Below are 24,491 nucleotides of genomic sequence, written 5' to 3' on the forward strand. Positions count from 1 at the left end.
CCCGCGGGCCATGAGAAATACCTGAGAATAGTTGAATGAGATGAGGCATGAACCCAAGACCTGGCATTAATGTAAATAAAAGACCCCCGTCATCATTATTTGAGCGTCGAGTGTAAGTACTGTTCAATCATATAGCAGAGCATCATGTCGCTAGCATCTATTGCTGTTATGTATATGTACGCCTGACCCGGAGGGCCACCTTGTTTCGTTAACCCTGCTGTTCTGTTTTCTTACACTGGCAGCTCACGGCCGCCTTGAACAAAAGAAATAAATACCGGCCCATCCACGCCCGGAAATTACTGAGAAGCAACGACAACCTTGTTAATTGACGTGGCAACGTGGTTAATGTTGTTTGTGTTGAGACCAGCCATGCTGATACGGCCGTTCTTGGTCATGTAGATGTGGTACTCTTCACGCAGCTTCTGGACCTGGGGCTCAGTCAGACCAGTGAAGCTAAACATGCCAATCTGGTCGGTAATGTGGTTCCAGGTGCCTGGCGTGCCGAGGGACTCGAGTTTTGATCGCAGGGCCTTGCGCATATCAATGATGCGGCCAGACATGGTCTCGAGGTTGCCTTCCCACTCCTTGAAGAGAGCAGCGTCGTTGAGGACGGTGGCAGCAATGCGGGCACCGTAGAGGGGAGGGTTGGAGATCTCGGAGCGCTGGAGAATGGCGAGTTGGGAAGCGATACGGCCAATGGTGGACTTGGCATCGGGTCCGGGGCTGGTGACGACGTGGAAGCAGCCGGCACGCTCGCCGTAGAGGCCAAAGTTCTTGGCGAAGCTCTGGGCAATGACAAGCTCGAAGCCCTGCTCAATGAAGTAGCGGACAGCAGCGGCGTCGCGGGCCAGGTTACCGGAAGCAAAGCCCTGGTAGGCGCAGTCAAAGAAGGGGAACTGCTTCTTGCTGCGAATGATGGAAGCAAGCTCCTTCCACTGATCTAGCGTGGGGTCGACACCGGTAGGGTTGTGAGCGCAGGGGTGGAGGAGGATGATGGAGCCCTCGGGGGCAGACTGGATGGCGGACTTCATGCCATCAAAGTCTAGACCGCGGGTTTTCTTATCAAAGTATGGGTAATCGACAGTCTCGAGGCCGACATTGCGCAGAATCTGGTGGTGGTTGGCCCAGGTCGGGTTGGAGACGTAGACCTGGCGGGAGCCCTTGTAGAAGCGGGCGAGGAAGAGGGCGCCGAGATGGACAGCACCGGTGCCGGAGATGGTCTGCATCGAGGTTACACGACCCTCCTTGATGGCAGGGGAGTCAGCGCCAAGCATAAGCTCGCTGGCCTTGGAGGTAAACTCCGGGATACCGGCGATCGGGGCATACTCGTGGTTGAGTTCGGGGTTGTTTCGGAGGATTTCGTCGGCCTAGATCGGAGTGTGGCGTGGTGTTAGCTTGGAGGTATAAGGAGAGCTTGGACGCCGCCGGGTATACGGGCTAGGGTAACACCGCATGCCGACGCTGAGAAATGGGGGAAGGATGAAGGTTCTCCAAAGCAAAAGCTTGGCCTGGTTGCGTGCTGCAGTCGCACAAGACGAATTGAACATGCAGCTGAGGTTCGGATAGTCGGAGTGTGGTGGCGCAAGGCATGGCAAAGCATGTAGCGACGTGGTACGCAAGCAAATTGCAATAAAGCCAAAAAAAAAAAAAGCAAGAAGAGGAAGAAAGAGACGAACCTTTTTGACAACGGGAAGAACCCAAGGCTTTGCGTTGTTATCACGGTAGGCACCGATTCCCTGTGGGAAGCGCAAAGGTTAGCGACCGGGTTTGGAGAGGCATGTGATGGCGCAAACGGGGCAGGTGTATTTGACTCACCAGGTCGACCTTGAGGGCGCTGGTATCGGCCTTGTAGGCGCGGGCGAGGCCAAAGAGGGCGTCCTCGGGTGCCTGGGGCACTGAGTCGGCAGGGAAGCTGGAGATGGTTGTCATGGCGGGGGAGATGTGGTTTGCGATGCTGTTGAGGCGATCGAGGGAGGATGAAGAAGTAGAAGATGGGGCCATGATGGGCGGGATAGTTGTAATATGGTAATAATAAGTGAGGGAGGTCAGGTCTGTCTGGCAGGCAGGTGGACGGACGGGGTCGCAGGCGGGACTCTGCAAAACGGAGCCGTTTTTTTTTAGGCCTTGCTTAGTAGCTCTTTCGGCCTAATTGTTGGATTAATTTTGTAAATCCCCTGCTATTCTGTTCCAATGTCAGCCTGAGCTAAAACGCAAGATGATGCAGCTTGAGGTGTGAGTCCAAATGAGTCCAAGCAAGTGGCTGATCTTTTTTTAGGTGGGATGAGGGGATGGATGATGGGTGGGTGGTCCGCTGTAGTGGGCTGTTTGCATCGCTGAAGTCGGCTGTTTGATGGTCCGCTGCCAGCCTCTGTAACTTGCAAGTTATAGAAGCTCAGGGCGTGAAGTGAGTGATGGTGGGGGGTGGGGTAGTGTTGTAAGAGAATGGATAGCCCAGCACCTGATGCCACTAATAATAAGCCGCCCAGTCAGGATGTGTCTTTTGCTCAGCAAGAGGACTGCTACAGCATCGCTTGATGTGTAAGAAACAAGTCAGAGCCAAGAGCCAGGAGATTTATCACTTCGCATAAGTCTCGTCAAAATGAGGCATGTCCCAGCAACTCGCAAGGAGGCCTCCTCCCTCCCTCATGTCTTCCTTTTCCTGCGGTCCGTCCTGTTCTCGGTCCAAGGCAAGGACACCCGGCAGCGTTGGCAAATCCACAGCAATTGACCACTTGACCACAGCATGATCGTGAAAAAAGGGCCACGGACGCCGACCGGTTTACCCACGGGTTACCTGGAACCCGTAACCGGCTCCACGTTGGTTGTTTGCGGCCGCCGGCCTCCGCGCCACTCCGCCTGGACCCCCTGCTTGTGGCCCCCCGTAACCGGAACCTGGCGCAAGGCACAAGACCAGCAGAAAAAAAAAATGGGCTGTTTCCTTTTTGTCTGGTTCTTTTTCCCATTTTTTGCTTCCTTCTTCTTTTGGGTGCTTCCTTTGGACCTGTGGCGCTCACATCGTCTTTAACTTTGCGCGTGCTGCGCCCTCCGTCTTGCTCCGCTATCATCAACATGAGCGACTTCTCTGCGCCACGGCTAGGGAGGTAATTCAGAGTAGTTACATGCCACCGATCGACTTTGACAATTCGAGGGCCCAGTTTGCCAAATCCACAACACTGACAACTTTGTCGTGCCCAAGCATAATATGCTTACGGGATAAGAGTAATATCGTCGCCCCGCCGCGCTTGGGTTTTGCGGTCGATGACGCCCAATGGACAACCCGTCAAAGGAAAAAAAAAAGAGCCAAGCAGAAACAGGCACGCGCTCAAAAAAAGACAAGGAAGCCGCAACTTACGCTCTCCGGGCTATTGCCGTCTAAAAAACAGGGGTGCCTTTTGCTTTGTCAAATGCGCCCTTGGTATTGAGGAAAATGGCCTCGCGTGCTGTAGTAGCCGGCAACTCTCGACAAGGCTTCGGCGGTTCGGAGTAGGTTTTCTCGTTCGGCGTAATCGTGGTTTGTTTTTTTCCTTTTTTTATTCTGTTGCAGCGGCCGTTAGTAATCTTGTTCGTCCCTTGTTCATCCGCCATTTTCTGTTGTCTCCCGAGTGCCCAATCCAACCTATCCGGGTAGCGTCGCAAACGCGGCTATACTCGCTCTCACTGGCTGATGAGCAAAGCTGAGCCCGAATGCGTTGCAGAGCCCGCCGTGGCTAAACATCTACCAGGTGGCTACCTGAACATTGCCCTGGATCGCAACGCGCCTGCGATTCCCATGCGAATTTCAGGGAAGAAGAGCAGGAACAAATAGGGCGGGTGGAATGCGCGCCCCATTGGCGACAAGGACCGAACTCACCTGCAAGCGCAACAACCAACACGAGTTCGCGACCAATGGAAGGCAGGGTACGAGTAGAAAGGGAACAAGGGCGAGAGCAAATGCTTCTTTTGATTTCGAGAACAAAAAAATCGCAATCGCAGAACCCGGGGGGCGGCGGGCCACCTACCGCTTATAAGCTCACCCGAGCCCGTGGGGAAGCGCAGAAGCTCAGGGCGCCCGTGGCCTAATTTGACCGAGGCCCTTTCGGCTCTCACAAGCACTTCGGCTCATGTCGTCATGGGCTTTTTTTGTCGTCTTCTAACACGAAGCCTTTTGCTACATTGGGCGGCTCACATTCGTATTTTGCTGCTTTTTAAATTCGTTGTCTAACATGGTATGTAGTTACACGGCATCTTGCTGTTCCGGTTGGCATCGTTGGTCGGGGCTTCTTTCATCCTGACCTTCCCGAACCATCGCGACCTATGTATCTACTACCGATGTATGTACCTGGAAGAGCAGCCCAACCACCACATTCCGCCTCGACCTTATCCGCGTAAGAAAATACTCATGCAATCAACATAATGCCATTAGCTCACATCTCACATCTTTGCGCCACACCCTTGCCTCCCGCTGTGGATTCCATTATCCTCCAAAATACACCCTGACACTCAACAACTTGTTGTACCTGAATCCTCATCCTCCCTCACATGTGCCGCACCTTCACATGTCTGCTGCTACATTGAACGGATCAACTTTCCACATCAACCTGTCCAAAGTAGCAGGTCTTTTATTTCCATCCATCATGCAAAGACTGACTTCATCTTCCGCAACCAAAAAAAAAAACCAAAACCAAAAAAATCAACGCTTCTATGCATTAAATCATCTAAATCTTGGCTTCTAATTGGACCAGCCTCGATATTCCTACATTTTGCCCGTAGCAGCCCATCCGCTTCATATTATGAGATCCCACAGCACCAGGAACGCGCACAGTCCGCTCGCCGCGAAAAATGTGTACCGCGCCGTGCTCGGTCGCTGCGCCGCCTTCTTGAGCTCCTTGTTGCCGCCACCCACGTTCTCCGCCGTCGACAGCGAGTCCGCCACCAGCTGCTCGATGTGCGCCGACTGGATCGCCAGGTTGTTGACCAGCAGCGACTGCAGCTCCGAGATTTCCACCAGCGACCTCTCCGCCGTCCTATTCCTCACTGTTAGCAGCCTGCGTAAAAAAACTTCACGTATCCTCCCTCCCCCACGTACTGTACTTTGGCGAGCGTGCTCTCGTAGTGCTTCATCATGTCCCGGTTGCCCTCCTCGAACATCTGCACCTGGTCCTCCGTCAGGCCCTCGCTAGCCGCCGCCGCCGCCCCCCCGCTGCCCGTCGTCGCCCGAGCAAAGTCTGCAAAGTCCGCCGCCGGCGGGGGCGCCGCCAGGAACCCGCGCGACCGCTCCAGTTCCCGCGTCAGCCGCGTCTCCATCATGCCCTGCTGCGTGCGGCAGCAGCCCTCCAGGCGCTGCCGCAGGAACCACAGCACGGCGTCGCGGTGCGCCTCCGTCTGCCGCGCGCGCCCCTCGACCGCCGCGCGCTCCGCGCCCGCCGCGCTGCCGGACGCCCATGACCCAAGCGTACCGAGAGCACCGCCGTAGGCCTTGCGCGCGACCGCCGCGGCCGTCTCCCGCCGCAGCTGCTCCGCGTCGTCCACCGCCCGGATGCTCGCGTTGAGCTCCCGGATCATCTGCTTCGCGTTGGCGTCGACCTCCTCGCGCTCGCGGTCCGTCAGCGTGCCCCGCGGCTGGCCGGCGCGCGGCTGTGTTCGTCGGGGCTGGGCGGTCGATAGGTAGGCTTGTCGTACATCTCGTAGCTCCTTGTGCAGTGTGGTGATGTGTGAGTTCTAAAGGAAAGGTGGCGACATTGTTAGTAGCTGTTAGGGCATTGTTACCCAGCTTGCGACGCACAATTCTGTATGCTTCTTTGAGAAAGCTGTCTGCCTTGTCAATGTCGGCTCTAGCTGTTGCCGGTGGAGCGTTGTGCTTGCTCAGCAGCTCATTGAACTCGGCCGTGCGATTGCCTGTCGGTGGAGCTAAAACCTCCATGGTTTGTGATTCGCGGTCAACGAGTTGCAGAGCTCGAGATCCCGACTGTAGGCGTTGATGATGAGTGAATGTCTGGTGCTAGGGGTTCGTGGCCTGAACTTTAGCTTTAGATTCGCGGATCGCTAACCTACCACGTCAGAGGCTCAATTTAGCTTAGTCATTCCCGTGCAGGTTGGCAGAACTGCGAATACTTACAGATGCTAAACGAGGAAGTTGAAAAAAATATAAACAAACAAACAAATTGATAAATAGATGGATGAAAATTATAGCAGGGTTCTATTCCAAAATCAGTATGATGCAGGCGTCTTGTGACCTGCCGTCGCTAGAAATTTCTCTAACTAAGAGCAGACTTGTAAGCTAACGGACCTCCAACAGGTAAAGGCAGGGCTAACAAGGGACACTTACACGAATAACTTCGCCTGGACGATAGACCGATGAACCATTGGGTTTCTTCCTACACAAACTCTACATAATGAACACAAGAACGGAAATATCACAAAAATACTGTAGTCGGCTATAAAACCAGGATATCCCGCTGTCCTTCTCCTTTTCCCCTTCCACCCTCTCTTCTCATCATCACTACATCCCCACCAACCAGCCTTTCCGCTTCCTTCTTCATCGCCACTTTTCGTTTTCGTCGTTACCGTTAAAACCACAAGTCACAATGAAGGCTGCTTTCTCCCTCCTCTACCTCATCGGCCTCGTCGTCGCGTTTCCTACCGACCTCGCCGCCGACCTCGCCGCAGAGATCCCCTCCTGCCCCGTACGTCGTCCACCGAGCCCAGTAGTTCCTCCGGCATAGCATCTCATGTAAAGCTGACCTTCTTTCAACGCGCAGATGGACTGTGTGATCCCGGCCGTTGGCCAGTCGGGCTGCGAGCTCCACGATCTGCTGTGCATGTGCAATCCGGAGGCCCAGGCCAAGGTGCGGAACGCGGCGGCGCCCTGCTTCGCGAACTGCGTCGCCTCTGACATAGCCGCTGCCGAGGGATTCATCAGCTCGGTTTGCCAGTAAACACAGCTCGTGCGCAGCGGTCTCCGGCGTCGTCGCCAGCGTCTAACTGTGACGACCGGCTCGTCAGACAGCACCTCGTTGGCCTGGATCAACCTGACGATCGCGACCATCACCACGAACGCCACTCCATGGGTTTATTAGTCTCCTAATGCGGCCGCTGGAACTGTCGTTGGTGCCCTCGTTGTTGTGGCTCTTGATTTCGTTTTACACAGGGAGTGTCACGGCCACGGCTACGCTGGCTATTGAGATGTATTAAAAGCTAGCATTCTACCAGTACTGGATCTTTTAATAATTTAAAGTAATTATTCCCTTTTAGCAGCGACTATTTTACTGTCTTCAACGGTAGGACACGTGTATACAGAAGTGATGTCAGTACTAGACAATCCTACTTATCGGGAGAGATTTGGACGACGGTACACGCACCCTTCTGACGACTTTCGCCAAGGAAGAAAGCGTGAATAATACTTTCATTTCACTAGTCATAAGTCGTGACTTATCAATGTGCTCTCGGAGTCCCCGACTTGTTCGGCCTCGACGCCCCGCATTGCTTCCCGGCCGACCGGGACTCAGCGGAGACTGATCCCACACCCTCGGAAACGAAACGCAGCTGCGTTGCTGGTAAGGCTGGGCTCTCAGCCTTTAGGTAGATATCGAGTAAGTTGTCCGCGGAGTTGAACTTTCTCCACGCCCTTTTCTATGTCTGCATGCAATCAGCCCCGCGGGGCTTGGCCGTAACTTATTATCGCCAATTATCGCCAAGCACCGGCACTTGGCCCGACTAGCGTCAAAGGTTCCGTTGAGGCCAGGATGCCATGAACCCAATTCGCTGGGCCATTTGCACCATGTGCGGCGGATCACCGACATCACTGACCCGAAGCATACAGGACGAACTTTCATCTCGGACGCCACTGCTGAGCCGCCTGGCCTTATAAAAGCCCCTGAACCGTCCCTCTGTCGGGTTCTCAGACTGGAATGTTGACATCCCATTTACCAGTTTTCAATTCTTGTCGCCGATTCAGCACTGCCCTCGACACAGAGTTCTACTCTTGAAACGAAAGACAGCATGGCTACCCAGTCCCCCAATATCGATTACCAAGCGGAACTCGATGTTCTAAAACAAATTGGACCGCGGCTGACTGGCAGTGAGCAACACAATCAGCTCATTGATCACATCGAAACCCGCCTGAAGAACATCGGATACGACGTGCACTCCGATCCATTCTCCTTCCAATACATGCCCCCCTTCACCAGTCCGGCCACCCTCAAAATCGGCGACGAATCCATCCACATCTCCTCTGTCTTCCCTTACAGCGGCTTCACCGCGCCGGAGGGCATAACCGGCAAGCTCGTCCGCCTGCGCGGCCCTCTCCACCGCTGGTCCTCCGCCCGCGACCAGATCGCCGTCGTCGCGCTCACCAACCCTCCCGTGCCCTTCTCCGCCCTCGTCTCCGTCTGGGACGGCTCCGCGCCGTGGGGCCCCGAGAACGCGCCCCTGCTCCCCGCCACGCTCCTCGGCGCCTCCATCGCCAAGGCCCGCGCCGCCGGCGTCCGCGCCGTCGTCGTCGCCTGGGACGCCGCCAGCATGTCGCCGGCCGCCGCGGCCAACCAGTACCTCCCCTTCACCATGGCGTACCAGGACCTGCCCGTCGTGTTCGTCGCGGGCACCGCGAGCGCGAGGGTGCTCGAGGCGGCCGCGGACGAGACGGCGACGCTGACGCTTCCCTCTCCCGGGCTCCGGCAAGCCTCCTCGCGGTCCGTGTGGGCCGTGGCGGAGGGCGAGGAGCCAGGTGAGACGGTGCTGGTGGTCACGCACACGGACGGCGTCAACGTCGTCGAGGAGAACGGGCACGTCGGCGTGCTGCAGCTGGCGCAGGACGCGCGGGCCAAGAAGCCGCGCCGCACGCACGTGTTCGTCTTCGTGTCCGGGCACATGCGCATCCCCGCCGTCTCCGAGCACGGCCAGGCGACGTCCAAGTGGCTGCGGGATCACCCCGAATGGTGGCGCGACGAGCGCAAGGCCGTCGCCGCGCTCGTCATCGAGCACCTGGGCGCCATGGAGTACGTCGACGACCCCGCCCGGGGAACCCTCGAGAGGACCGGCAAGCCGGTGCCGGAGCTGCTGTACGCAAACACGCCGCAGCTGGCGGCGCTGCTGGGCACCGAGTGGACCGGCATGGAGGCGGCGCCCGGCCAGACTCGCATTTCCCGGCCGTCGGCGTACATCCAGTTCGGGGAGGGCGAGCCGCTGGCCCAGGCTGGCATCCCGAACGTTGCTCTGGTGACGGCTCCCATATACTTGCTCGCGGCCTGGGAGGGGGATGAGGGTGAGTTGATTGAGCTTGCCGGCCTGACGAGACAGATCGATAGTTTCCGCAGACTTCGTGAGCATATCGACGAGCTGGACACGGCGGCACTGGGTAGCCCTGTCGCGGCGGGCCCGATTCAGTACTTCACGCAGGGAATCACACTGGCTTTGGCCGCTGCAAAAACCTTTTTAGGGCGACAGTAGATTTTGGCTGCATTGTGAACGGCACAGATATCGCAATCTCTGGTCGGGTGTTTCAACATAACGCACGCCGCCTAACCTGAAATTTGAGTGGGTATGCTGATAAAGAATTTGATTAATACTGTATCTCTATGTTCCTCTGATATTCAGTATTGTGAAGCTGCCGTGATGGTGCTGACCGGCAGCTTGATGAACCCGGCACTCTGCACGCTAGAATTTTAAATAAAATTCAATTAATCAGGAAAGAGTTTGTATAAATAACAAACCTAGTTGATCACAGGCTTCCAGCCCATCCTGGGCACAACGCCATCGACACGTTCGTCACGAAGGATGTCGGCGCCAAGACGACCAGTGACGACACTCTGTTCAAATTCTCTACCACGAACATAGAATGGGTATGACAGGCGCGGTCTTGCATTCGCTTCGCCAAGCTGTCCTGTTCCGTCAGCCACACCGGTTTTTGGCTGCCAGATGACGCGGCTGCTCCCTGATTTGGTTGACTTGGTGGGTAGAAAGCCAGACAAATCTCTTTCCAGAGACAAGTACCATTTGCGCTGGTGAACACTACCGATCGAGTTTGTCGCTCCTTTATATGCGTTTGTGCGGCGCACCTCGTCGTCCTCCAACTCGCGCAGCTCTTTTTCTAGCGCCGACATCGCCGCGGCATCTTCTTGCGCAAGCTGGGAATTGGTTGCGCGCACAACGTCTACATCGGAGCCCTGTCGCTGATCTACCTCGTCGGAACTTGTTTCTGGCTCATTTGCTTCTGCGGGCTTGACCCCTCGTCGGCGGCGTCGCCTTGACTTCTTGGTACCGCTGGCTTTGGCACGGCCGGCAGCGTCCTCCCCCTTGGTGAGGCGTATGTATATCACATATGGATCTGGGAGCTTGGTGCCATGAAGACGGATCTTGATTTTCCGAGTCTGAAAGGCGGCGTGTAGCAGAGACTGTTGTGTCGCCGCTGGCGACGATTCCACTGTAGTTTCGTCGGCGGACTCGCCAGAGTCCGGGTCGAGGGCAGGAGCATACTTGCTGCGACGAGGCAAAATTGAATACGTGCCTGTATCCCATATCATAAGCGAGCCCGTGTCTGGAGAGGCGGTCTCGATTAAATGATTCTTTGCTGGGTCAACCTTCTAGACGTGTACTGGGTGCATAGCCTACTCACCCATAACGAGTGGATGCGCGTTTCAGTGGCATTACGATTCAGTCTCATGCTATTTGGATCCCCAGGCAAGCCATACATGATGGCCCAACTGACACTACTTGTTTCGTTGATCTGCAACCGAAGATCATAGTGGGTTCCAGCGATGGGGTGGTCGTGTTGATGAATGACAAAATGCGCGCCATGCGCAGAGCCGGCATTGGCAGAATAGAGGGCAGCATATCTGTCAATGGAAAGCCTGGGAACACTGCTGTCCTGCGGCCGCCGTGTAGTAAATCGGGCTAGATGCTCCGAGAAGTGAGTGAGGTGATCATCGACGACGGCGGCCCCGGATTCCACGGCCGCGGCAGTGGGCCTCGGCACGGAGGAGCTAGGGTCGGGGTTTTGGACAGCCCCAGGGGACGATTCGTCCAATAGCAGGGAGGCTTGGTAGCTGGAACTAGGGGCGTCCAAGGTCCATTGGAGATTTTTCTTCTTGATGAAAGGGTTAGATATGAGAAGCGGGCTGGCAGGCCGTTTGCGGGGAACTGAGGTATGCATGGATTCGAGTTATCGTGGAAGCAAACGCATGATTGCGAGAAAGTGTGAAGATGGCAGCATCAATAGTGAGGAAGAATTCAAAAGATGAATGAGTAGATTGGTAATTGCGATGGATGAGATGGATATGTGATTTGATTGTCCGTGACATATGCGTTTTCAAGTTGGAGCTGGAATGTAGCGAAGGAAAGTTTGGGGCAGGTCCCGGAACGGTAGCGATAGCTGGGTACCTACAGTACAGTACATACATACAGTAGATACATACAGTACATGCGTAGCTGGAACCCTATGTAGGTACTCAGTACATTGCTGAGTCAGGCGAGTACGCAGTTGCTTGCACTGCAGACAACAACCGCAGCAGCTATTTCTAAAAGGACAACCATGGGAATAAACAAAAAGAGGCAAAGAAGTATTTACAGATCTTGATGCACGTTCCCTCACATCCTTCAAAGACCGTCGCGTCGCACAATAAAACCCCGGCTCTGTACGGATACATAAACGGCGGCCCACATCCTCACCAGCCGAGCCAGTCTTTGCCTCGGCACAGGTGAATGAGCGACAGTCTAACCAACCTTGGGCAGACACCAAGAGGCAAGCAAGCAAGCAAGCAAGCAAGGCAAGTCCAGTTCGTTCCAGTCCAGTCCAGTCCAGTCCAGTCCAGTCAAGTTCACTGTCCCGTCCGCCCCAGGTTTTTTCCATCTCCCACTTCATCCTCCCACACATCGTCATCCATCATCTGCTTTTGGTCCAGTCGCCAACTCGATACCCCTTTTTTCTGCCCAGCGACCAGCGACAAGACCCTTCACCTTCGTCTTGCCGACGTTTGCTCACCCGCTGCAGCCGCGCGCTCGGCCTCCGCCTTCGGTTTCTCGGTCCGTCCGGCCCCCGCCGCCCTGTACCAGTCGCAATCTGCCGACCTCCATATCTGATTTCTAAAAAGCCCTGCTTCCCACCCAACGCGACTCGCCGCTCTCGATTCGCCTCCGCTCCCCGACAGGCTCCGGCTCCCGCGGTGACCCGTCATTTATTCCTGTAAATTTATCTCGTCATTCTTCTCCCTTTCAGCCATGGCCTCTCCGCCCAAGCCCTGGGAGCGCGCTGGAGCCGGTTCTGGCGCTGCAGGTATGTGAAGTTGATTTTTTCTTGCCTCCGTCATCATCACATGCTGACAGCCACACTCGTTGGACAGCCTCGATACCCGCTCCAACAGCAGCTGCGACACCGATCACGACGTCGACCGCTAGCACTTCCACCGCGGCGCCTCCCGTACCCGCCCTCCCTTCCTCTCTCGCGTCAACAGTCAACCAAAACGCCTCGGCATACAGCCGCCCAATGGGTACCATGGGTACCATGGGCACCATGGGCACCATGGGCGCATCACCATACGGAGGCTACGGTACCGGCTACGGCAGCGCATACTCGTCACCTTACTCTAGCCCCTACTCTCGCTTTGGTGGCATGGGTAGCTACGGAGGCGGCATGTATGGAGGCATGGGCGGCTATGGAGGCATGTACGGTGGTGGCATGTACGGTGGCATGGGTGGCATGGGAATGAACGATCCCAACAGCCTCACCAACCGCTTTAACAATGGCACCGCCGCTACCTTCCAGATGCTCGAGGGCATCGTGGGGGCTTTTGGCGGCTTCGCACAGATGCTGGAGAGTACATACATGGCAACACATTCGAGCTTCTTCGGTGAGCACCTCCCTTCATGACTCTATCTATTTCATCACTAACAGTTGCCTTGCAGCCATGGTTGCTGTCGCTGAACAATTTGGAAACCTCCGTGACACTCTTGGCTCGATTCTTGGCATCTTCACGCTTATGCGTTGGATCCGCACACTTCTGGCCAAGATCACTGGCCGTCCCCCTCCCGCCGATGCCACCGCCCTTACTCCCGCCGCCTTTGCTCGATTCGAAGGCCGCCCTGGTCCCGACGGCGCTCCCGGCAGTGCTCCTCGTGCCAGCAAGAAGCCCTTGCTTTTCTTCCTCCTCGCCGCCTTCGGCCTGCCCTTCCTCATGTCCAAGATGATCCGCTCCGTCGCCGCCAACGCCGAGGAAGAAGAGCGCCGCATGCAGGAGCAAGCCCTGGCTGCGCAGCAGCCCATGGACCCCTCCAAGCTTGAGTTCTGCCGCCTTCTCTTCGACTTTGCGCCTCAGAACAACAATGGCATGGAGCTCGACGCAAAGAAGGGTGATCTCGTTGCCGTCCTCACCAAGAACGACCCGGCCGGCCAGCCCAGCGAGTGGTGGCAGTGCCGTTCTCGAGACGGCCGACAGGGCTATCTTCCCTCCACCTACCTCGAGGTCCTCAAGCGCCCTGGCCAGGACGTTAAGCAGATCAAGGCCGTTGCCGACAGCACCCGCACAAATTCTCTGACCAGCGCCTCGGAGGAGGGCAAGAAGGATTACGTCTCTGCTGACGGCATGCAAAGGGGACACTTTTACTCTTGAGCGTCCCGCAACGACTGCACACGGGATGAAGATGGGCGATGAAAATTTCTGAATAACTTTCTAGTCTCACATGATGACGCGCTGTATTTTTTCTTCTCTCCAAAGAAGGGAGTCATGTTTTGGTTGGGCGACTGGCGTTTGGGTTTCTTTTCTCTTGGACAACTTAGGCCTAGAGTCATATTTTCTTCTCGATCAACTTTGGCGCTGATGCCAGCTTTTCTTATTTCCGTCTTTGACTGCATCTATAATCAAAATCTCATGATAAGCGACCAGCATGTCTTTTACCATAGCAGTAAAAGAAATTAACTGGTATCAAATACAGCCCATTTTCCCGTTAAAACTTCCCTTTCTGTGTTCAAGTACATGTACAAACTCCTCTTCAATGCATGTTCTCTATTTTGGTGCCTCCATGATTTCACACAACATCGCGCTGCTTTTGTTTAACCTTCTGCCTCGTAAGCGTTGGACTTGTGCTTGGGCATGAACTGGAACCCAGGATGGCAAGGACCCAGGAACATTTCCCTACACGCAGAAGTTTTGTTAGCAAACGTCTCCCTCTCTCGTCCCACACATCTCTCTCCAGGCTTTTGCACCGGTGCGGGCGGGGGCGTCCGTGACAACTTACGAAATCTTGATCCAGTCCTTGTAGTTGGGCGACGCCAGCAGCGTCTCGAGCTCGTTGCGGCCGCGGTACGCCGGCGGCCGCTCGTTGATGCTCGGCGGCAGGCGCTCCAGCAGGCCGATCGGTACGTAGCGGTGCGCGAAGCTCAGCCACTCCAGCAGGAAGCGACGCGTGAAGCCGAGGCCGAGCTCGTCCGAGCCCCAGGCCTCCAGACCGTAGCGCGCAAACTTCTCCACGTACGCGAGGCGCTCCGACGCCGACTTGTCCAGGTACTGGCCGGCGGCGATCTCCTCGAACAGCCAGGGCTTGACGAGCGCGCCGCGGCCGACCATGACGGCGTCGACGCGCGCCTCCTCCACGTGTCGTTGGTAGTCGACGTGCGAGTAGCAGTCGCCGTTGCCGAGGAAGAACATGCGGCCGGCGGCGGCCTGCGTGCGCGCGTCGGGCTCCGCGGCGGTGTCGGTGAGCGCGTCGCGCTGCTCGTTGTAGCTGCGGACGAGGGCGGCGCACTCGGCAATGTACCCCCAGTCGGCGAGCTTGGTGTAGCGCTGCTCGCGGCTACGGCCGTGGAGGGTGACGGCGGCGCAGCCCGGCGCGCCGAGGCGGTCGCGGTGCTCGCGGGAGCCGAACGGCACCTCGCCCGAGACGGCGTTCATGCCGCGCACCATGCGCTCCAGCTTGCCGTGCGCCTCGAGCAGCGCCGACCCGCCGCCCGTCTTGTACACCATGTCGATCGGGCAGCCGCAGTTGAGGTCGATGAGCCGCAGGTGCGGGCAGAAGCGCGCGAGCGCGCTCGCCGCCTTGGTCGTCACCCAGTGTGCGCTGCCCGAGATCTGCGCGCCGAACCGCAGGTCCCGCGAATTGTCGTAGAGTGGCACGGTGCCCTCGTACCGCGGCGGCGCAAGCTCCGACTCGTGCGCCTTCATCAGCGTCCAGTCGGCCTTGACGCCCTGCAGGAGCGGCATGCCGAGGGCCATCTCCGAGTACGTCAGCTCGCACCCGAGCTCCACGCACAGTCGCCGGAAGGGGAGGTTACCCTGCGTCGTCAGCGGCGCGAGCGTCGGCGTCTCGGGGCCAAAGTACAGCCGTCGCTTCTCGGACGGCAGGAACGGCGGGTCGACAAACCGCGCGCGGTTCTCCGCGGCGGCGGCCTCGGCGGCTGCTGCGGCGGCGGCGTCGTCACCGCCTGCCTCGGCCTTGCGGCGTTGGTGGTTCTTGTTGTTTGACTTGGACTCGCCGTCGAGCCAGGCAATGTACTTCTCGGCGTCGCTGAAGTCGAGACGCTTGCGGTTCATATCAATCTTGATAGACATTGGCACGACGTTGACGACGCCGGGCCGCGAGTCGTCGGCGTCGGCGTCTTCAGTAGCGTCGCCATCTTTCTTGGAGTTGTCGAGCAGGACCAGTTCCTTGCGGCCGTCCTCGCGCTCGACCTCGTCCATGTGGCTGCGCACGAAGCGGCACTTCCAGCCCGACGGGCACCGTCCGTACTTTGCAAACACGGGACACTTGCCCTCGAAAGTCTCCACGTCGCCGCGGCGACCTTCAGCAAGGTACTTGCGGACGTCGTGGCACATGCGGCAGCGGTCACCGAAGCGGCACTCGCGGGGTGAAAACTCGGGGTAGAAGGCGCGGCTGTTGCAGAGGGGCAAGGCGTCGTCAAACTTGCCAAAGGAGCGCTCCGTGTTCTGACCCTTGGCCTTCTTCTTCTTTCCATGCTTGCCGCCGTCGCCGTCTCTGTCGTCGCCGCCTCTGCGACCCTCGGCAGCGTCGTCATCGGCTTTGGCGTCCTGAGCCTCCGCCCGAAGGTCAGAGACGTCAATCAGATACCTAAGGGGCGAAATGTTAGCAACTTTGGAAAGTATTTCGACAATGCTGTATGCATACTCTTTCTTTATGGGAGCATAGCCCTTGTTTCTATTATCTCTGTCGTCTACTTTCTCCACAGTGCCATTCTGTGTGGTGGCACCGGTCTGAGTAGTGGCCGTTTGGTCGGCCAACGGTTCACTCGAAGTCGGCTCTTGGACCCTTTGTCTCTTAGCAGCGGGCTCCTCAATCGGCGAGGGCTGTCGGGCATTCGCCTCCTTTTCAGAAGTGCCGTTTTGCTGGGATTGGTCCGTCATCATGAGCTTTCGGTATGGCGGTGGCAAACAGTGAGACTCTCAGCGCGGTTGATGGCTGCGAGGATGTGTAGGGCCACTGAGCACTTCACAGTTCAGTTTTCCGGCTACTTGAGTCCAAGAAGAAGTGAAACACGGGTTCCGCTAAGAATATTCAAGGTTGGCGATGAAGCGCAGGCTGTGGGAAGAAAAAGTGATGTTGAACAAGCTTAGAGGAATCGCTGGCGATAAAAATTTCTATGGCGGCGGGCTGGCGACAAGCCACTGCCGCTAGCTAGCGCGGCCAATAGGCTTACACAACGCGACGAGCACTGAGAGCAGGACGAAAGAGGTTCGTAGTGGCCGCAATACAGCAGGAATGTAACAGTTAATCACCTCGTCCAAGCTCTTTTCACCGTTTTGAAACTTTTTCACCAAACTCTCTACAGATTTGAATTCGGCGTTGCTGTCACGAAGCTAAGTGCTCACCTTCCACGGTTGCAGAAAGCTGGGAATAGTTATAAACAGGCAAAACTCATCTCCAATGTGTGCCAGAGCCGATCCATGAATATTCTATTATTAAACTGATTTCTACTTCTCAACTGATTCCATGACTTGAAGTATCATTTCAGATGTCGACTTTTCCCCTCTGCTTTCTCGCCAAGGCGGCAATGAACCCCGGATCTATTAAGATAGTAGCCCCCACCCCTCAAACGTCGCGGGGCGGGCACCAGCGTCCAGGCATCAAACCTCCAACACCGCCACCGCATCATCTCCCAGTCAATTGAGCGACTTCCTCGGCAGAGGGGATGCCGAACACCTGACCGCCCGGATCTTCTCGACGGCCATGGCAGATTCGGGCAAGTCGTACCGCCCGCGCGCCGTGAGCAGCGCCGCCAGGTCAACCACCTCCTCCATCGGCGCGCACCGCTCGCACAAGAGCCTGGTTAGCTCCCCGCACCCGCGGACCGAGATTTACGAAGACTCGGACGACTCGGACCAAGATGACGACGACGAAGACGACGACGAAGATGACGAAGATGACGACGATGACGTCCAACCGCCGACCCACCAGGCGCTGCCTCGAAGCCACACGCCTGGCCATCTCGCCAGCAAGAGCGTCAACGACCGGACCACGGCCGCCGCCGCCGCCGCCGCAGCCAAGCAGGTCGCCGAGCTCGCCGTCCGCCAGCGATCGCAGTCGGCGTCACAGGTGCCACCGCGGCCCTCGACGACCGGAGGCAGCAAGAGCCAAGCCAGACCGCAGCACCCACCACCACCGCCGCCCCCACCAACGACCTCTGACGACGCCGACAAGGACGGGAAGCGAGGAGGAGGAGGAGGAGGAGGCTACACGCGCACGGCGTCCGTGCTGACGTCCAAGTCTAACCCCCCGGGGCCGTCCTCCCGCAGCGCGTCTGGGGCGGCGCTCTCGCAGGTGCCCAAGGGCGAGCATGTCGCCTTCCCGCCGCTGCAGGACCCCAAGGACGCGCCCGACACGCCCGCGGCGCCCGCTTCCGGCATGTACTGGTCGCGGGCGCCCGTGTCCGGCGCGCCGCACTCGCAGCTGCGCGCCCACACGACCACGCTGATCGGCTCCAACGTGTACGTGTTCGGCGGGTGCGACGCCCGCACCTGCTTCAACACCGTCTACGTGCTCGACGCCGACGCCTTCTACTGGTCGGTGCCGCACGTTGTCGGCGAGGTGCCCGCGCCGCTGCGCGCCATGACGTGCACCGCCGTCGGCCGCAAGCTCGTCGTCTTTGGCGGCGGCGACGGGCCGGCCTATTACAACGACGTCTACGTCCTCGACACGGTCAACTTTCGCTGGACGCGACCGCGGGTGCTGGGAGGCGGCGAGCGCGGCGGCGGAGGCGAACGGCATCTACGTGTTTGGGGGTGGCGACGGCGTCCGCGCGCTCAATGACATCTGGCGCCTCGACGTCAGCGACACGACCAAGATGTCGTGGCGGCTCGTCTCAAGCGGTTCCGAGAGCGGCGGCGGCACGCCACCGTCAGGTGCCGCCGGCAAGGACCAGCGACGGCCCAAGGCGCGCGGCTACCACACGGCCAACATGGTCGGCAGCAAGCTCATCATCTACGGCGGCTCGGACGGTGGCGAGTGCTTCGACGACGTGTGGGTGTACGACGTGGAGACGCACGTGTGGAAGACCGTCAGCGTGCCCGTCACCTTCCGGCGGCTCTCGCACACGGCCACCATCGTCGGGTCGTACCTGTTCGTCATTGGCGGGCACGACGGCGCCGAGTACTGCGACGACGTGCTGCTGCTCAACCTCGTCACCATGACGTGGGACCGCCGCCGCGTCTACGGCCAGGGCCCGACCGGCCGCGGCTACCACGGCACTGTCCTGCACGACAGCCGCCTCATCACCGTCGGCGGCTTCGACGGCAGCGACGTCTTCGGCGACGTCCACATCCTGGAACTCGCGGTCCACGCGTACTACTCGCAAATCAGCCACTTTACGATTGAGGTGTAGACATGGGGAGAGCGGAGGCGAAACACTGGGGATCGGCTGCGTAGTATGCGCGGGTGGTGGCTATATGGCGTGATGACATACAATAAACGCATGACATGATTTTAAGAAAGGATCTTGGACATGAAGATGATTGAACGTGATTGTGATTTATAGATGCCGTATCGTACAAAATGTAAGCTTTTCCTAAGCTAAAATAGACACCAGTTTCTCCATGGCGCCGTTTTGGGTTGAGTTCTATGCAATTCCATGACCCGTCATTTCCCCCTCGATGTTTAAGACCTTGTTCTTATATGATTGGCCACTTTTTAGTGTGCCGCAACGGATGTTATTACATTGCCAAAGCAAAAAGCATGGCTCATATCGGGAGATTTGTCGTTTTTTATGCAGTGAAACAGGCAAGCTGCTAGACTGTGTCGGTTTTTATGTGGTGATGCGACGTGTGAGTTGACGGTCTTAAGCTTTAGCGTCAGCCTTTTCAGGCTGCTCAGTCTTGTCAGACTTTTCCGGAGTCTGCTCGGAAGGCTCGGCGTCCTTCCCGGCCGCCTTGTTCGCCTTGCGCTCTGCGATGCGCTTCTCCTCAGCCTCGACCATGTCTAACAGCCCGTTAGCGTTTGGCTCTGTCTACCTGCAAAAACAACACGATGACTTACCCATCCAGAGGTCCTGGCCTTCGTACTCCTCCTTGTGGACGCGCTTCTCGATGAGGTGCTTGTGCTCCGGGTCGTTCGGGTCCAGCACCATCACCGTCTCCCAGCGACCGCGCCCCTCCTTGGCGTCGTTGACCTCGAACGCCGCCGACACGATCAGCACCGCCAGCGTCAGACCCTGCGCGTACACACGCGCCTGCACCAGCTTCTGGGCGGTGCTAATCGGCGCGCGGCCGACAATGGCCATCGCCAGCGCCATCGACGCCAGCCAGCTCGTGAAGACGATGCTGTACCGGTTCTCCTTGCCCCAGGCCATGAAGCGCTGGTAGGTCGTCTCGTTGTCGCGCGCGATCTGCGCGGCGCGCTGGCTCCGGTCCTGGTAGCCGAACATGGGGTCCTGCGAGCGCTGGAAGCGCGTCGACTCCCGGTCGGCGTTGACGATGGCGCAGAACGTGGCCGAGGAGGTGACGAGGAAGGAGCGGAAAGGGAGGGTCAGGCTGCGGAAGGCGTGGTAGCGTCGGGAGGCGAGGACGACGCCGCCGAGGCCAATGGCCAGACCGGCCGTGCCGCCGACGAGGCCGCTCTTGACGACGACCTTGTAGTGCGCGGCCTCTTCCTCCTTGCTGAGAATCTTCATTGTGGGGGTTTGTTTGGTGTTGTCTTGGTGAGGGTTTGCCTTGGTGTCAAGTGCAGCGGAGCGCTCGGAAAAGTGATAATCGAGGTCAATGGGCGGTTAAGAATAAAATGATATCTCAATTAAGAGAGAGGACCTATTGTAGTGTCGTGTATGATTTCCGCTGCGATGATGCGTTGATGAAGCGCCGGAATCAGAAATGACGCTGTGGCAAGCTCGAATTAGTGGGCCTGTTCCGTCCAATGGCTGCTGGCGTGTTGGAGAGCTACTTACTGAGAGGGCGCGGTTCTTTTGATGGAAAGATTTAAAATATTGCAATAAATATCTCAATCAGATTCAGTGATGGAAATTCATGAAGCAAGAAATTCGGCATTTCGCAGGGCACGTTGCCGTTCATATATCGCGAGAGCAGCGCTTTTGGCTCCCGGAAGAAACTCGTACGATAATTCCAAGCCCGAAGCCGGGCGCCAGCCGATCGCCGGGCCGCGTAGGAAAAAAAAACGAACTTGCCGAGAGCCTCCGAGAGTCCCCCGAGAGCCCAACCACTGGCGTCATCGCTCATCGCTGCGACATTGCATCACCGTTGCGGATTCCCGTCGATGCGCATGGAAATACATTGGGAATAAGCGATTGAGCTCTAAATAGATTAACCTTTTTCCTAGTTTGCGATCGAGTGAACATATGCGCGACCTCGAGTGGAAGAAACGCTTGGATGAGCTAGCCCAGCCGTTGCTTGCTATCAGGGTCTCGGCCGATGCCTTAGCATAGTCATAAACGTCCCTATAGAAAGAGCTTCATTCAATTCTGTTGGCCCATGTCAGCAACTTCAATGCGTCGGCCGCAGCAGACGTCTTACTGGCCGCCGTCCACAGATATGTATATGCATTGACAATGCTCATCGTCAAAGCGGCCAAATTGCGAGGCTTGACTGGCTGTACAGTAATCATGGGCCGCCCTTTCCAAGATCATGGCAATACACCAGTTGTAGATGTCGTTTCTTCGAAATTCCCTGTCTAGACGTCCGCCGAGACGACTTTTCTTCGCATATCCTGTTTCACTGTTAGTCGCACAGCAAGCAAGCAAGGGCTCATTGGCAAAGATGTTCCGCACACACTAGCCACCAGTTTTTTCGAGACTGGTGTACCGTTTATGCAGTTTATGATCAACAAGCATCGTTGCTAAGTTGATGAAACGCATGTAATTGATGTGTAGCTCGCTCCATTGTCGTATCGTCGTGAGGGACATGCTCAGCATGCCCAAGCAGAAGCTACCGGGTATGTTGGGGCAGAACACAAATGATTGGATACGAATGATTGGATTGATGAGATTAAAAAGAGCCAAGTTTTTAGAAGGAAGGATTCATGGGACAGAAAACGGGAACGGGAAAGAAGATATGCGGTGGACAAAGATCGGCCCAATTACCCCGGGCACTTGTACGGCTTTCCGGGGTTGGCCTTGCCGCAGACAGTTCGGGGTTCGCTTTCATGAGAAGTAGGTACCCCGTGCTCATATGGGACTCTCATAAGGCTTTCAAAATGCTAGTACATGAGATGGCCAGCTTCAACCGAACGCGCTTGTGGTTTCGGCGTTGGACTATCACGGCCCAACATCTCCCAGCCTAGTGATAACGGTGATAACGCTGATTGAACCATCTTTGTCGGATATCCGTCCTTAAAATTCCCTAAATGAACCTTTCAATAAAGCCATTTAGCTGTCAATACACAATTGACGACGACGGTTGGTGCCCAGTCGTCACCTCCCAATCCAGACCTTCTTGCTGTGGTCGCCAAATACCAGCATTTGTCCAAGAGCAGCATCTTTCACGCAACACAGGTACGGTAATAAAGACAGCAAAAGCTTTTAATACTTCCACGTTTAACCAACAAAGCGCCGACCAATGACGGCACAGTGACCGGCCGAGTGATCAACCTTGCAGCGCCAACACAGCCCAGGTCCCCCCTTGCAACAGGACCATTGATGGGTAATGGCGACGACATGACTTGCCCGGCTCTCCACGGACGCCATAAATAGCCGTGGCCCGCCGGCTCCAGTCCGATGTCATTCTGGACTGGACTCTGCGAGACTTGGCGCCAATACATTCGGACATCACTCAACTGGGCCGAGACGCCACCGGCGCAGCCTCTCCGGGCTTTCGCGTCGCGTGTCCGCGACCCATGACGTATAGGAACAACCCTCTCGTACGTACATGGTAAGAACCGGGCTCTGGCATGCGATGGGTGTCTCGTGAGCAGTGGGCTGAGTTGGTGTGCGTGCCGACTTGCAGCCCGCATCTCAGCTCGGGCAACGAAAAGCAGCGCGCGCCAGCCGACTGCAGCTCCAATCGTTACTAATCATTACATTGGTACATGCCCATCGCAGTGAATATGCGACCCTGCTTCAAGTTGGTCTACCAAGGCAGACACCAAAGAAGCCTTTCTTCCGGGTAGCTGGAAGTCAGCGCGCGGGTCTTCGGAACCCGCCGTTGTCAGGCTTGCCACCGATTGCCGCGCCCGTCACAAGCATTGTCCACGTGCAATCCGCCTCTATTTATCCGTATAATAGCCTCACCCGATTGGAACGCACCCGACCAAGAAGACAATAGCAGGGCGCTGGAGCCAATTCCGCGGGCGCGCCCATCGCCTGCCTCGGCAGAGGTGGGTATGGCGGCCCGGCGACTCCGAGCAGCGACTGTGGCAATCTCGTTGAGGCTCTGCGCAGCCAGTTTTCATTAGCGCCCGATCCTAGTGAACTGGTTGTTCAGGCACGCTTGGCTTTTCGCATTGCTAATAATAACGATGTGCACTTTGCATGGAATTAGCGGTCGGAAATGAACAAATTGGGCGGGTGCATGAGTTAGCGGCCAACTTCCGTAGGCACGTATGTATATGCATGCAGTTCCGCCACTGTCTCATGACTATACCGCGGCAAGCCACTCTTCGTTTCTCTGGCCGGGCTGACAGGTACGGTCGCGCCTTATTTGCTCCGTATAATTAGTTGAATCATGGAGGCGACGTCGCGATGAAACTTGGGCGACGGTTTTGACAGATGCGTATTCTTCGAAATTCCGGGCAATTGCCGCCGTCGGTGTCTGGTGCAGCAATACCCGAGACCTTCAGGAGGCACGCGGCTGCACTGCAACCCTCCAGTACATGAATAAATGGGCCGATCTATGTAACTAGTAACTTTGTGGTTGATGCAAGCAGTAGTGCCATTGAGGAATTCGATCCTCATCAGTCGGGTTCTGCGTTGCCACCGCGCAATAATTTGGGCTCTTCCGAATTCAGTCAAGGAGCGATACTTCTCGCCCGGTGGTAGGTGCACAACTCAGTTCAACCGTGTCCGAGGAGAGTGGCAAGGTGAATACGCCAAGGCCCGCAACTCTTCCGGCCCTGTACAGGGAAGTGGTCAAGTTGAGCCGTTGGGCCGCATCGTTTCTGCGCAACGAGGTGACGGTCGCCTCACGCGACTTATTCAAAGGGGCCGCTCTGTCTAAGACAGGGCGAAACCCAGCGGACCGCCGCACTTTTGCCCTAACTTCAGGGCTGCCCTGTATTACTATCCCACATGGCGAGCGCCATCTCCAGGGTTCTTGCGGGCCACTTTTTTAGCAAGAACATGAGCGTTCTCCGAAGAAGGACTGGGAGGGAGGGATGGTCCAGGCGCCAAGAATGTCTCTGCGTTTCGAGCTTTGGAAGGCTTTTGGAACGACTCCATTTGTTCTCTGCAGGTTCCTAATTTAGTGGGAGCCATGGCAAGGCAAGCGCCTATCGAGATGCTAAAAAGCACCTGGGTCGTTCCTGTCTACAAGTTGGCGTCACAGTGATGGCGCCTCGTTGCATGAATAGATGGTACCTAATCTGTAGCTATTACTGTTATACCTGGCGTGTATTGTTTTCTGTACGAATATCATCTGGCGGCGAGGCTGGGCAGGGACTCAAAAGTCCATGGCTGGGTTTTCCCCTGTAACAGTAGTTGGCGAGCGCATCAACCACTAACTACAGTAGGTACGTACGTCATATTGCGAGGGAGGCGCCTGTAGGGGCGCGTAATAAAGGCATAGGATACCTATATCAGTAAACCAGCAACTGGCTTCGTACCTGGTCATGATTAGCAAAGGGTTATAGCAGGAAAAGTGATGCGTTCGACGTTAGCCCTTCTGAGGTTGATCGGCAGGAGAGAGGCTGCTGCAAGTTCAAAGCAGCTGACGAGCCCCCCTTTCCTAAGGCACGTTCCGTTTCAAATAGGACGCCGTGCAAACCAAAGACACAAAATTTCCGACCAACCAATTATACCAGGACCAATGCTCGTATGGTAGCGACAGCCGGACCAAGGCCGTAGGCTTGGTCGTCTTTGGTTGATGCCGGAGTTGTCACCGGTTTGTCGACGCCTCCACCCTTGGTATGACTCAGTGTGG

The 24,491-nt window shown here is 56.8% G+C and overlaps 9 protein-coding genes across 9 annotated transcripts; 4 read left to right on the forward strand and 5 right to left on the reverse strand.

Annotated features, from left to right (window-relative positions):
- Positions 1-296: 296 nt before the first annotated feature.
- ISF_05604 (aspartate aminotransferase) lies at positions 297-2,001 on the reverse strand (the record flags this gene model as incomplete). Its single annotated transcript, XM_018849209.1, has 3 exons — positions 297-1,367; positions 1,677-1,736; positions 1,816-2,001. The coding sequence occupies 3 exons, from the start codon at positions 1,999-2,001 to the stop codon at positions 297-299; spliced, it is 1,317 nt and encodes a 438-aa protein (XP_018703780.1).
- A 2,761-nt stretch (positions 2,002-4,762) lies between these two features.
- On the reverse strand, positions 4,763-5,899 carry ISF_05605 (syntaxin; the record flags this gene model as incomplete). Its single annotated transcript, XM_018849210.1, has 3 exons — positions 4,763-5,003; positions 5,066-5,697; positions 5,762-5,899. 3 exons carry the CDS (start codon positions 5,897-5,899, stop codon positions 4,763-4,765), a joined length of 1,011 nt encoding a protein of 336 aa, XP_018703781.1.
- Positions 5,900-6,563: 664 nt separating this feature from the next.
- On the forward strand, positions 6,564-6,914 carry ISF_05606 (Extracellular membrane protein, CFEM domain protein; the record flags this gene model as incomplete). Its single annotated transcript, XM_018849211.1, has 2 exons — positions 6,564-6,662; positions 6,738-6,914. 2 exons carry the CDS (start codon positions 6,564-6,566, stop codon positions 6,912-6,914), a joined length of 276 nt encoding a protein of 91 aa, XP_018703782.1.
- Positions 6,915-7,977: 1,063 nt separating this feature from the next.
- ISF_05607 (hypothetical protein) lies at positions 7,978-9,423 on the forward strand (the record flags this gene model as incomplete). Its single annotated transcript, XM_018849212.1, has 1 exon — positions 7,978-9,423. The coding sequence occupies one exon, from the start codon at positions 7,978-7,980 to the stop codon at positions 9,421-9,423; it is 1,446 nt and encodes a 481-aa protein (XP_018703783.1).
- Positions 9,424-9,686: 263 nt separating this feature from the next.
- Positions 9,687-10,496, reverse strand: ISF_05608 (ABC1 domain containing protein; the record flags this gene model as incomplete). The annotated part of the gene is made up of 1 exon (XM_018849213.1): positions 9,687-10,496. One exon carries the CDS (start codon positions 10,494-10,496, stop codon positions 9,687-9,689), a length of 810 nt encoding a protein of 269 aa, XP_018703784.1.
- A 1,693-nt stretch (positions 10,497-12,189) lies between these two features.
- ISF_05609 (Peroxin 13) lies at positions 12,190-13,577 on the forward strand (the record flags this gene model as incomplete). Its single annotated transcript, XM_018849214.1, has 3 exons — positions 12,190-12,244; positions 12,312-12,818; positions 12,874-13,577. 3 exons carry the CDS (start codon positions 12,190-12,192, stop codon positions 13,575-13,577), a joined length of 1,266 nt encoding a protein of 421 aa, XP_018703785.1.
- Positions 13,578-14,017: 440 nt separating this feature from the next.
- Positions 14,018-16,322, reverse strand: ISF_05610 (tRNA-dihydrouridine synthase 3; the record flags this gene model as incomplete). The annotated part of the gene is made up of 3 exons (XM_018849215.1): positions 14,018-14,099; positions 14,203-16,029; positions 16,087-16,322. 3 exons carry the CDS (start codon positions 16,320-16,322, stop codon positions 14,018-14,020), a joined length of 2,145 nt encoding a protein of 714 aa, XP_018703786.1.
- An 823-nt stretch (positions 16,323-17,145) lies between these two features.
- Positions 17,146-18,796, forward strand: ISF_05611 (conjugation with cellular fusion-related protein; the record flags this gene model as incomplete). The annotated part of the gene is made up of 2 exons (XM_018849216.1): positions 17,146-18,114; positions 18,152-18,796. The coding sequence occupies 2 exons, from the start codon at positions 17,146-17,148 to the stop codon at positions 18,794-18,796; spliced, it is 1,614 nt and encodes a 537-aa protein (XP_018703787.1).
- Positions 18,797-19,249: 453 nt separating this feature from the next.
- ISF_05612 (mitochondrial hypoxia responsive domain containing protein) lies at positions 19,250-20,080 on the reverse strand (the record flags this gene model as incomplete). Its single annotated transcript, XM_018849217.1, has 2 exons — positions 19,250-19,389; positions 19,447-20,080. 2 exons carry the CDS (start codon positions 20,078-20,080, stop codon positions 19,250-19,252), a joined length of 774 nt encoding a protein of 257 aa, XP_018703788.1.
- Between the last annotated feature and the right edge of the window lie 4,411 nt (positions 20,081-24,491).

This window comes from Cordyceps fumosorosea (genome assembly GCF_001636725.1).
Source record: "Cordyceps fumosorosea ARSEF 2679 chromosome Unknown scaffold_13, whole genome shotgun sequence".
Taxonomy (NCBI): Eukaryota; Fungi; Ascomycota; class Sordariomycetes; order Hypocreales; family Cordycipitaceae; genus Cordyceps; species Cordyceps fumosorosea.